The 12,815-nt window shown below is 42.5% G+C and overlaps 1 protein-coding gene across 1 annotated transcript in view; it reads left to right on the top strand.

The window, feature by feature from the left end:
* Positions 1-12,815, top strand: part of SLX4IP (SLX4 interacting protein) — a gene marked incomplete at both ends in the record, with an annotated part of 79,429 nt that overhangs the window by 41,710 nt on the left and 24,904 nt on the right. The window contains 2 exon segments of the mRNA XM_079718961.1: positions 3,489-3,566; positions 8,075-8,163. Of these exon segments, the coding sequence (XP_079575087.1) occupies positions 3,489-3,566; positions 8,075-8,163 (167 nt within the window).

Here is a 12,815-nt window from a genome sequence, read left to right as displayed (position 1 = left end):
TGTGATTTATAAGTGCCTCTGGATCTTGGAATACCATTGTCATGTAGTTTTCAGATGAATATCACTTTCTGATTTCCATTTTGCTTCTTCCCCGGCTGGCCTTGACCCTGGTTCCGGGCATTTAGAACATCAGTGTTGCAAGCTGGTGCCCAAGAAAGGGAAGCAGAGGGCCTCCTGGATTCTTTGCCAAGCTGCTATTTAGCTTTCGAGAGTCCTGGAGCTTTACATTAACCCTGGAGAATACAGAATCTCAGTAGCCTGCTCAAGTCTGTGAAGCCAGTTTCATTGAAGAGCAAAGATAATGTAGTCTTCGTCACTGCCTATCATCTATGGATACATGAAGTACAACTCCCTAAGCATTTCAGTTCAGTATATTTCAACAGCAGTGAGTTTCTTCGTTTACATATCAAAACTAGTTTGCCGTAAGAACTGACACAAATACTTCTTGTGTCTTCTCTCTCTTCAAGTTTCTCTTTAAACAATAAGGTTTCCGACAGCCAGTAGAATTTGAACTAAGCAGGTACAAATCTCTTTTACATGGCGAACTTACCATTTCTCTTATAGGTGCCATTCGACAGGGTCTTCCACTAAAACCATAACAAGACACCAGCTGAGGAATGATTGCCTTTAATGTAATCCTGTCCGGGACGGTGGGGCACAGAAGAGGAAGGATTTCAATAAACTCATTTCTCCTAGTAATGTCCGTAGTAAAACAGTCAGAATTTGACTTATACTGCTTTATTTTTCTATAGGGGAAGGTGTCCTACTGAGACAGCTGACCAAGCAGGATTTAGTTATTACTCAAGTGGTATCTCCAGATACCAGGCTTCCTGAGCTCGAGCTCAAGCTTTCCTAGTCGACTTCAGATTTAGCGCCTTCCTACTAATAACACTTTATCGCTGGAGATTTTGTACAGGGAAAAGAGTTTTGAAAATTTGAGCATGCCATCTGACTCTTGAGCACCTGGAACTATAAGCATTAAGTGTGATCCACCAGCAAAGGCAGAATGACTTCGATATTGCATTTTTGTTGCTGTTGTCAGCCCTTTGGAAGCCTCACATGATAAATCGTTACTTTGAAAGTCACCTTTCTTTGTGTGTTTGTAAATCCCAAATTGTTAAGGACTCCTCTCTTACCATCCCCCTCCCCCAGCAGTAGGACAAATAAACAGATGTGGATATCATTTCCACTCTCTTGGTGACCTAAGGGCTGAAGTATTTGTTTTAAAGCACTCAGAATAATGCCAGTGGTGTGCGTATTTTGTTTGACACTTTAAGCAGAAGAAAGCCACATGACCAAAGTGCAACCCACTTCAAGTATGTAAGGAAAACATATATTTCATCTCAGTAAATCTGGAGATTATCCCATCATAGATGTCACTGTTATTTCGAAATCCCCGTGACTGAAGCGGTTGTGCTGTCAGAGCCGTAGCTTGTATAGACAGAACATCGAGTCTGTGGTCACGGATGTTCTGGATCTTTCTACGAGGGTGACAGAAGGATACTTGAATGTAAAACTGGAAACTTTAATTGTGTTCTTTATGTACAAGTTATTTCAAAACAATCATAATGATAGTCTTTGGAGGATCCAGTGGGCCTGGAGACCACCTCTTTTAACTCCTCGACCTTCCAATTTCATGAATAAAATACTGTCTTTAAGAGTTAGCAATTTTCTGAGGTTGTTTTAGAACCTGGGAACCCTCACCAATCTTTGGTGGGCCTTTCACTTCTGATTCTTCCACCAAGTACTGGACTGTGTTAACCGGACGATTTTACTTGATTATTTCAGGAGAGTCATCAGGAGAGTAGTTTATACCTGGAGGGGGGCTGGAAGGAAGGAAGGAAGGAAGGAACTATGCTAGTACTTCCTGTGAGCCACCTGAAATTCCATTGCCACCCTGTAAGGTGAATAGTAATGTCTCCATCATCACAGATGGAATGCACTCCTTTGGACCAGGCTTCTTTCACTTAACATCATGTTTGTGAGATTCAGTTCTGATATTGCCTCTAGTTGTAGCTTATTCACTTTTAGGGGCAGAGTAGGATTGCACTGTGTGACTATTACCTCCTCCCTTTTTTTCAATTAAAAATTCTACTTTTGGGCTTCCCTGGTGGTGCAGTGGTTGAGAGTCTGCCTGCTGATGCAGAGGACATGGGTTCGTGCCCCGTCCCGGGGGGATCCCACATGCCACGGAGCAGCTGGGCCTGTGAGCCATGGCCGCTGGGCTTGCGCGTCCGGAGCCTGTGCTCCGCAGCGGGAGAGGCCACAGTAGTGGGAGGCCCGTGTACCGCAAAAAAAAAAAAAAAAAAAAAAAAAAAAAAAAAAAAAAAAAATCTACTTTTGTTGGGTATTTACATTGGTTCCAGTTTGGGACTTTTGTGAAAAGTGCTATTAATGTTCTGTGTGTTTATGCTTAAGTTCAGCTTTAGATGCTGAAGGAAGCTGTACCATTTCATACTTCCACCAGCAGTGCATGAGAATTCCCATTTGCCCACATTATTGCCAACACTTGGTACTCTTGGCCTTTTTCAGTTTGGCCATTCGGTGGATTGGAGAGTTTTCTTTCTGCCTCTTCTCTTTTCTTGGGTTGGGGGGGGGAGGTTCATGTCCTATTTCTTTTCATCTCATCCTATATAAAGGCTTTACTGTACTTGAATTAGAATAACTTACTTACAGGCGAAATACACCCATCTTCAAAAAGGTATTCAACTCTTCTTTCTGTGAGCTGATAAGTAATGAGCGTCAGAAGGTGGCCAAGATGGGTGCACCAGCTCAGCCTGAATTAATCCTCCAACCTGGAGGGACTGGTTGTTAGGCCTGTTTGGTCAGACCTCATTTATTCCAATTTACAGATAAAGTAACTGAGCTGCTTCAGGGACTGGAGGCTCTTCCAGGTGCCGTGGCCGGGCCTCCTGGAAGAGCTAAGCGTACACTGTTCACCCCTTCCTCTAAGCGAGGCCCTTTATGGATTCTCTTCATCTTTTGCTCACTAGGTGATCATTGAATGCTTACTGGATGGTAGGCACTGGGCTGGGCCCGTGGGATTCAGTCACAAACAAGCTTATTATCTAATGCTGTCTTCTTTCACTTTACAGGTTCATTTGTTTGTTTGTTTGTTTTAATGGGGTATACTTGATTTACAAAGCTGTGTTAGTTTCAGGTGTACAGCAAAGTGATTCAGTTACACATATACACATATTCATTCTTTTTCAGATTCTTTCCCCATATAGTTCATTAAACAGTATTGAGTAGAGTTCCCTGTGCTGTACAGTAGGTCCTTGTTGGTTATCTATTTTATGTATAGTAGTGTGTGTATGTTAATCCCAAGCTCCTAATTTATCCCTCCCCCTCCACATTTGCCCTTTGGTAACCATGGGTTTGTTTTAGAAATCTGTGAGTCTGTTTCTGTTTTGTAAATACGTTCATTTGTATCATTTTTTAAATTAGATTCCACATATGAGTGATATCATATGATATTCACTTTACAGGTTATGGCTTTCACATCACAGCCTATTTCCTCAAGAGAGGGTTACGTCTCCGCTGCCTCGTGGGCTCACAGAATGCAGGTGAGAAGCTGCTTTCTCGGGTCATCAGGCATTCTGCACAATTAACGTGTCCTTAGAGAAGGGGTGAAAACTAAGGAATGAAGATTCCTGGTTGCCTCATAGCCTTCATGACACTTAGTATTTGCAAGCACTTGTGATTATTTGTGTTTCATCTTGCGCTGTTTACCGCCTGCCTGAGCGCAGTGAGTGGAGCCACGCTCCACTTTCCTTTCCTGCTGCATCTCGGCACTTTCCTTGAGCTTCCAGGGTGACTGTCGGGCAGTTAAACTGTGACTCACTTCACCATTGTCTGTGCACACCAGGGCCCAGAAGTACAGAGCAAGCACGTGCACAAGGAAATGCTTTCCTAGGTGTGTGATGAGGCCTGCTTTCCCCCCGCCCTGGCCCCCGTTTCCACAAGTCAAGACGTCCACTGAGGAAGTGATTTCAGACGTGTCCAGCCAACAACAACAGAGTCAGATGCTAACAACCGGAAAGAAAATCTAGCTCAGCTCCCTTGGATGATTTTAGTACGTAAGACATGAAACAGGGACTTTAAAAAGTAACTGTGTGGAGGTTTGCTCTTGGAATCTGCAGTTACCTGCATTTTCTTTTTTTTTTTTAATGAATCTTTATTGGAGTATAATTACTTCACAATACTGTGTTAGTTTCTGTTGTACAACAAAGTGAATCAGCTATATGTATACATATATCCCCATATTCCCTCGCTCTTGAGCCTCCCTCCCACCCTCCCTATCCCACCCCTCTAAGTCATTGCAAAGCACCGAGCTGATCTCCCTGTGCTATGCTGCTGCTTCCCACTAGCTGACTATTTTACATTTGGTCGTGTATATATGTCGAAGTTTTGCCCCAGCTTCCCCTCCACCCACCCCCCTCCATGTCCTCAAGTCTGTTCTCTATGTCTGCATCTTTATTCCTGCCCTGCCACTAGGTTCATCAGTGCCATTTTTTTTTTAGATCCCATATATATACGTTAGCATACGGTATTTGTTTTTCTCTTTCTGACTTAACTTCACTCCATATGACAGACTGTAGGTCCATCCACCTCACTACAAATAACTCAATTTCATTTCTTTTTAATGGTAATATTCCATTGTATATATGTGCCACATCTTCTTTATCCATTCATCTGTCGATGGACATTTAGGTTGCTTCCATGTCCTGGCTATTGTAAATAGTGCTGCAATGAACACTGTGGTACATGTCTCTTTTTGAATTATGGTTTTCTCAGGGTATATGCCCAGTGCTGGGATTCCTGGGTCATACGATAGTTCTATTTTTAATTTTTTAAGGAACCACCATACTGCTCTCCATAGTGGTTGTATCAATTTACATTTCCACCAAAAGTGCAGGAGGATTCCCTTTTCACCTCAAACTATACTACAAAGCTACAGTAATCAAGACAGTATGGTACTGGCACAAAAATAGAAATATAGCTCAATGGTACAGGATAGAATGCCCAGAGATAAACCCACGCACCCACACACATATCGTCACCTAATTTACGACAAAGGAAGCAAGAATATAATGGAGAAAAGTCAGCCTCTTCAATAAGTGGTGCTGGGAAAACTGGACAGGTACATGTAAAAGAATGAAATTAGGACACTGCCTAACACCATACACGAAAATAAACTCCAAGTGGATTAAAGACTTAAATGTAAGACCAGACACTATAAAACTCTTAGGGGAAAACATAGGAAAAACACTCTATGACATAAACCACAGCAAGATCTTTTTTGACCCACCTCCTAGAGTAATGAAAATAAAAAAAATAAACAAATGGGACCTAATGAAACTTAAAAGCTTTTGCACAGCAGAGGAAACCATAAACAAGACGAAAAGACAACCCTCAGAATGGGAGAAAATATTTGCAAACAAAACAACAGACAACAGATTAATCTCCAAAAATATGCAAACAGCTCATGGAGCACAATATCAAAAAAACAAACAATCCAATTAAAAAATGGGTGGAAGACCTAAATAGACATTTCACCAAAGAAGACATACAGATGGCCAAGAGGCACATGAAAAGATGCTCAACATCACTAATTATTAGAGAAATGCAAATCAAAACTACAATAAGGTATCACCTCACACCGGTCAGAATGGCCATTATCAAAAAATCTAGAAACAGTAAGTTCTGGAACGGGTGTGGTGAAAAGGGAAGCCTCCTGCACTTTCCTAACTTTAAGTGTCAGTTGACTATGTTACTCTCACAGTGGGGCCTTCCACTCTGTTCAGTTCTCTTAGTAAAATAAGCCAGTTAACTTTGTATCTGTTAAAATACAGCCTAGCTACCCTTCCTGGTAGGGACTGCCATTGCCCAAATCTTTACTTTATTTAAATATTGACATAATATAAATCTCAGTTATAACCTAAGCAGAGTGAAAGGGTACATAAGTGGCTTTCTGTTTATATAATACCTGGCACCAAATTGTTTAAAATCTGCCATTCTAGCATTCTTATTTTCTTTTCTTTTTTTTAAATTTATTTATTTTTGGCTGCATTGGGTCTTTGTTGCTGTGCGCAGGCTTTCTCTAGTAGTGGCGAGTGGGGTCTACTCTTCGTTGGAGTGTGCTGGCTTCTCATTGCAGTGGTCTCTCTTGTTGCAGAGCACGGGCTCTAGGCGCACGGGCTCCAGTGGCTGTGGCTCGCGGGCTCTAGAGTGCAGGCTCAGTAGTTGTGGTGCACAGGCTTAGTTGCTCCGCGGCATGTGGTATCTTCCCGGGCCAGGGCTCGAACCCGTGTCCCCTGCATTGGCAGGCGGATTTTTAACCACTGTGCCACCAGGGAAGCCCTAGCGTTCTTATTTTCAAGAGGAATCATTTGATAGAACTGATCATTTTGAATTCTAGTTCTGATCCACTAATGAACTATGTTTGAAGATTGTGATATTGGGGGGCAGGGGTGCAAATAATGAATTCTGAGGCTCAGTTTCCCCTTCCATAAAGCAGGAAGTGGACTGTTTACCTTTTATCTCAATAAGGTATTGGAAGAATTAGTGAATAAATACTAACTGCTATGTTAACTTTGTTTTTCTGCCTTTTCAATGTCCACCCTAGCCACCTAGCCAGATATAGCACCCATGTGGGTCAAAGTTTAAACACACTGGACCCCCTGAAATGGGGGTTTCTGCATGAGAAGGACTAGAGGGAGTCAGATCAGAATTAGCAGGTTAGGCCCCAGTTGCGGAGACTGAATGTTCGCACGTCGCGTGGTGCGGAGCCAGGGTGGGGTTCTGAGCAGGGTAAGCGGAGCTCTTGTTGGAACTGCTGCCCCACTTGCCCTGAGTAGAATGAATTGGAATAGAGAAGAGTGACCCCCCCAAGGAGACAACAGTGGTCCCGGTGAGGAGAGAGCAGATCCCAGAACATCAGCTCGCTAGGCCTTTCGGTATCATTTAACCTCCCCGAGAGGTGTGAGGCGTTAACTGTGCAGAAGTTGTGTGTCTGTGGAACTGACACCTTCACGCTTGGCTTCCGTCACTACCTCAGTGCTCTCCCGTTGTCATCCGTTGTTGGAAATGTGCTATGTATGTAAAAGGCTTCACTTTCATGACTCATAATAAAAATTGGTCACATCTAAGAGGAAGGTTTTCTCTTTTAGAAAAAGATGGCTTTATTTCTGTTATAAATATGATACGTCTTATAAAAAATATGCAGGCAATACAACCAAGTAAAAGAAGGGGAGAGGAGACCCTCCCACCCCCACCCCCCAGAATGTACACCGTTCACATCAGCTAAGCATCCCTCCAAAGGTAGGTGGAGGCTGCATGAATGAATGGAGAGATGGACAGACAGATGGAGAAGGAGGCACACAGGTAGCATTTACCATTTTATAGTCCTTGCATTGAGTGTTGAGAAGTCTGGTTCTGTGATTCATTCAGTCTTCCCCACCCAGAAGTCAGTGGTTTTGCTTTAAGAAGTTGTAATAATAGATCACTGCAACTATGGTATTGTTGTATCAGCTTTACTATTGCACATTTAACCATTTCCATAAGTTTGATCATTAATTCCTAATCCGTGACACTGCTGTTTTCATAGCCTGGTTCAGATCAGTTGTAGGAGAACCTCTCCAAGACCAGGTGACCGAGGAGAGGATAAGTAAACTAGTAAGAACATTGTCGAGTCACGTTTTCAGATTTTCGTCACCTTCCTGTGTACGTCTGAACGCTCACTAGTTAATGTCGACCCTATTTCCTAAATGTGAGTTCTGAACAGAAAACAGCAAACTGACACAGAGGGAAAGCTGTAAAGGCCCTGCCTGGGGGTTTCATGTGATATACTGGCCCAGGGGCTCAGGTGGACCCATCTGCAGCCTCCTCGGCCATCCCTAGAGCTTTGTGCTTGCCCCGCAGTATTGATGACAAGCACTGAAATGAGGGGAGGGGGAAGACACGTGTCTGATACATACACGCTTATTGCTGTAACTCAAAAGTCTGGGACCAAGCATTTCTGTGTTTAGTCTTTTGATACCTTTAGTAATGTGATTTCCTTCATTTTGTACAGAGCTCCGGATATTTCCCGACAGATTTGTGGTCTGCGTAAGTCAGCTTGCATTCGGTCATGATCTTTTGGCAAGTCAGAGCGAAGAGCTGGTATGTATGAAAAAAATTCTGTAAGCAAATAAATCTGCTTAAATGATGAGTTATTATGAAAAATAGAAAAGAGTATTGTCTATTCTCATTCAGCTGTTGAGCCCTCAGTGCATGTTTTAAGGGACCAAAAAGTCTTACCTATTTTGCATGATAATATTGATTAATTGATGTGCTGCTGCTTTTCTTGAAGACCCCTTGAAAATTTAGCATGATCAGTAGTATCTCTTCCGTAGCAATGTAAAAATGAGAAAACATATCACAGAAACTGTGAAAATGCTTATCATAGTATTTAAATGAAATATAAAGCATTCTTTAAATGAAATGAAGCAAAATCCACATGTTTCCACTAGAAGCTTTCATTGGGGTCAGTGGCTTTTGAATTTTATTCCATGGTGAATCACTGACATTTTCATGAGAACCAGTACTTTTCCCCAGTGTGTTATTTCTTAGCTGATAGGGTTTGTTTTCTCTCTCTTTTCTTGTGCTAAGTTTTGAGCTCCATCAGTCCTATTTCTGTTTCGCTGGAGTTCTCTATGCAGACAAATGGATACTGAAAATTCACTCCTAATGTTATAGCTTACAGCTTTGTCTTTTAAGCTTAGCATATACATTTAAGAGTCTCCTTGGTGTGTGTGTGTGTGTGTATCTTGCTGCAGTCACAGCTCAATCTATCAGAATTTACCTCTGTACCAATTTTTTTTTTCATGTTTTTGGACTTGGACTTGTGACTTGAAACTTTAAGAAAGAGGGAAAAAAATCTAGCAGACGTTAAACATGGACGTGAAGTATGACATGATTATTATGCTTCTAAAATAATTTATAGGGATATTAGATTATCCCTTACGTTTATTATTTTTTAATCCATTTGAAATTTGGCCCACATGGTCTAAAACCAGCTTCTTATCTTATCTTAAATAAATACATAGGAAAAGTGTTTTAGAGACTAGAAGGGTGAACAGAGACCCAGCAAAAGTAAAGAGCAGAGAATGCAGATTTAAATTTAGATACCTTCGTCTGTAGCAGATGAGCCCTTCAGAAAAGCCAGTGAGACCCGTATTTCATCTATCAATTAAACGCTAAGTATACACATTAAGTGAAATAAATGGGGCAAATCTGGTGAAAAGTATTGAAAGTTTATTTGTGAAGTATTTGTAGGATGTTAAATTATCTTAGTAAATTAATAAATACTAAAGTCGTAATGCTGTTGGCAAACAACTGTAATGTAATATAGCTTAACTGATTCTCAGACCAATGAAGAAATTGATTTGTGGTTTGAGAAAACAACAATTAATTGTACCACAAAGTACTACTCTTTTCAGATGGAATGCAGAAGAAATTAGATCTTGTATGATGTTATATTAATATGTAATATTTTAAATTATTAAGGGTGAGTTAAAATGTCTCCATACAAATGAAATATTATCCTCCTTAGGGGCATTGGTATTTATACAGATGTAAGTTTCCTATAGCTGCTGTCATATAAATCTTATAATCTGGAGGACATCCTAAATGTTAAGAATTGTCATTCTGAAAAGTTGACCGGTCTGAGCCTTTTGCATGAGCCAGTTCCGTGTTCTCATATTCAAAATGTTCTGACATCCAAGGATAACAGTGTCAGACTTAACCACGTTAGCTTATGAGAAAAGTGTCATTTACATCATGAGGATCTTTCACTGTTTGGAGTGCTTCTCTTTAGATGTGGTCAGTCTCTGTCTCTTGAGCTTCCCTTTTCCCCACCTCTGACCATCCTTCACATACACGCTTTCCCAGCCACACGTCTACGAGTCAGCTAACGCCTGGCACTGCCAGATGGCTCCATCCCAGGCACAGGCTCCGTGCGCCCCTCTGCGTGGCCAGCCTGCCTGTACGGCGCCCCTCCTCACAGGCCTGTCCACCGCTTCCTCAAGCTCCTTCTCCCAGAACCGATAACATACCCAGGTCGAGCAGAGGGTCCGCTCTCCCACAAATGGCCCGTCCAGCCAAGGCCACGGTCCTTCCGTTACAAGTGCCTTGGACTCTGTCCTCACTGATATTTGATGTCTGCAGATCCCTCCAGTCTCAGCTACTTAAGGATCAATAAACAATCCTTCCCTCCCAGAATTGCCTTCTGCCAGAGAGAAGGTAAAGTTACTCCGTTATTCTTACTCTCTCTCAGATGCCCAAAGCCAGTGAGGTCTGGCTCTCCTCTGAGTATCCCTTGAACTTCCTTACATTCCTTAAAGCTTCGAATTCTTTTATCAGTTTACACTGATACTCACCAAAGGGCCGATCCGTCTCATTTTCTCTTGGTAGTTACTCTCCAGGAATGTCTGACTGAGTGAGGCCTGGGGAATGGGCTTCCTGAGCAGCTGTATCAGAGGGACTTCTTTGGTATAAATGTCAATTATTTTTCCTATAACTGTCTACTGAACTCCCTCTTCCCCAGCCACGGAAGTGATGGCGGTGAGTCAGTACCTGGGCAGCAGCCAGGGTGCCTTTTACTCGTGCTGTTGCCTTGAGTAGAGATGCCCTTTCTCCTGCCTTTTTCCCTTCCCTTTCCTTTCCTTGATCCTCAGTGACTAAATAATAGTCAGCTAGGGGCTTCCCTGGTGGCGCAGTCGTTGAGAATCTACCTGCCAATGCGGGGGACACAAGTTCGTGCCCTGGTCTGGGAAGATCCCACATGCCGTGGAGCAACAGGCCCGTGAGCCACAACTACTGAGCCTGTGTGTCTGGAGCCTGTGCTCCGCAACAGGAGAGGCCACAATAGTGAGAGGCCCGTGCACCGCGATGAAGAGTGGCCCCTGCTTGCCACAACTGGAGAAAGCCCTCTCACAGAAATGAAGACCCAACACAGCCATAAATAAATAAATAAATAAATAAATAAATGCATGAATGAATGAATGAATGAATAAATAAATAAACAAAGCAAGCAATCAAGGAAATCTGCGAGTGCCTATTCAGAGCTGCTCCGCCTGACACAGGGAAGCCAGATGCACTCAGCTCCCAGGTTCCTAAAGGTGGGCGCACAAAAGAACCACTCTTCCTGATCAGGCGGCCCAGAGGGAGTAATCCCCCTCCTTTGGGGGCAGAACGAATGCAGTCAGTGCTGCCCCCCAGCACCAGGGAGGTCTGTCACACGCACACCCCCGTGCACGAGGGACTCCGTGCGGGGAGGTGCTCCGTGTTGTTGCAATAGCTCTGCCCTGAGTGCCCACGTGCCAGGGATGTGGGAATCATGATGTGTACTTTGGGAAGAAAGGGCATTATTACGAGATGAGTCATTGTATTTTTCTTACTACAGTTTCTCATAAGAAATCTTGAAGCCCTTATAGCCTGAGTTTTGGAACTATTGCTAGAAATGGAGCTGGGAAACCTTTTTGCAAGTGTTTAACCTTTAGTTTCATAGTTTTGTTTTCCCTTCACCTTCTTTTCCTTAGAAATACCAAGAGGAGAAAGTAAATTTGTATCGTGCTCAGTGTATCCCATTCCAGCAAATGTTTTCTTTCGTGTTTACAAACCCAGGTCCCCATGTAAAGACTGCTTTCTTCCTCAGATGTAAAGCCCAGGGGGGGGCTTTGGGAAATTTAAAATTGTTTATCATTTTATCATTCCTTTATTAAAGGAAATAACGAATCATAACCAAAGTCATAGCTTTACTTTCCAAAGTAAGAACTTTATTGTGTAAATAATCACAGAACTCTGTGTATATCTGGGACATTTCAGAGTCAGCACAAAGCTGCTGTCTCATAGAACATTGGTTACAGCGGCTCCTAGTCTCTGGAGAGCCTTCCCATCTGCTCTCACCATCACATTTTAACATAGTTTCCTGAGTACTGGCTCTGTGCCAGGAGCTCTGGTAGGCACTGGGGAAACAAAGAAAAAGAAAAACAGTGCTCTTACCCTCAAGGAGCTTACAGTCTGGCAGATCAAGGGTACTGAAGGTGACCCAGGTGACCTAAAAGTTGTCACTCTAATAGAACCTCCTCTTTTCTTAAAGACGTACCCGTTCTGTACTTTAATGGTTCAGGCAGCTCCTCTCTACAATTCGGGAAGGGAAGTCCAAAATTCTACGTTACTTTCTTTTAAACCTAAGCTGTAAAAGTCTGTGATTGTTTGGGAAATGAAAAAATGGCCTTTAGCACTAGAGCTGCAGAAAAGTGGATGTGTACGTTAAGATATTCAGACGCCCTGCCTCACCTTCATTTGATTTGTGGCCAAGCTGTGAAGACAGCTGTTACGATTCTTCAGAAAGCGCTAGGCCCCCGCCCAGAGTGGAAGGATTGCTGGCACGCCCTGACAAGAGACAATATTTCAGCACTAAACTGAATACTTCTCTTAAGTCAAGCTACTGTTTAATGTTAGAGAATCCTCCTTCTAGTTTATGAGTATAAAAGTGAAATGCAAATGAGTCTAAAGAAGCAATAAACTGCCCTAGCCTGGGTTATTTTTAGCTCAGCTGTGCGTAACTGAACCTCTGTGGGCCTTATTAGCCCTCCTCTCAGTCAAGGGGGAGGATATCAGATTATCTCAAAAATACTTTCTCACACTGAATTTCTATCAGAGAAAGCAGATGAAAATGTAGCTAAATAAAAACCACAAAATGATTTTGCACAAAAGAGCATTTTACTCATAGCTTTAAAAATTGTGATTGAAAACAAAAATTCAGGGGA

Source organism: Hyperoodon ampullatus (assembly GCF_949752795.1).
Source record: "Hyperoodon ampullatus genome assembly, chromosome: 14".
In the NCBI taxonomy this organism is placed as follows: domain Eukaryota; kingdom Metazoa; phylum Chordata; class Mammalia; order Artiodactyla; family Ziphiidae; genus Hyperoodon; species Hyperoodon ampullatus.
The sequence above is the reverse complement of the archived record's forward strand: the minus strand, read 5'-3'. Positions and strand labels throughout refer to the sequence as shown.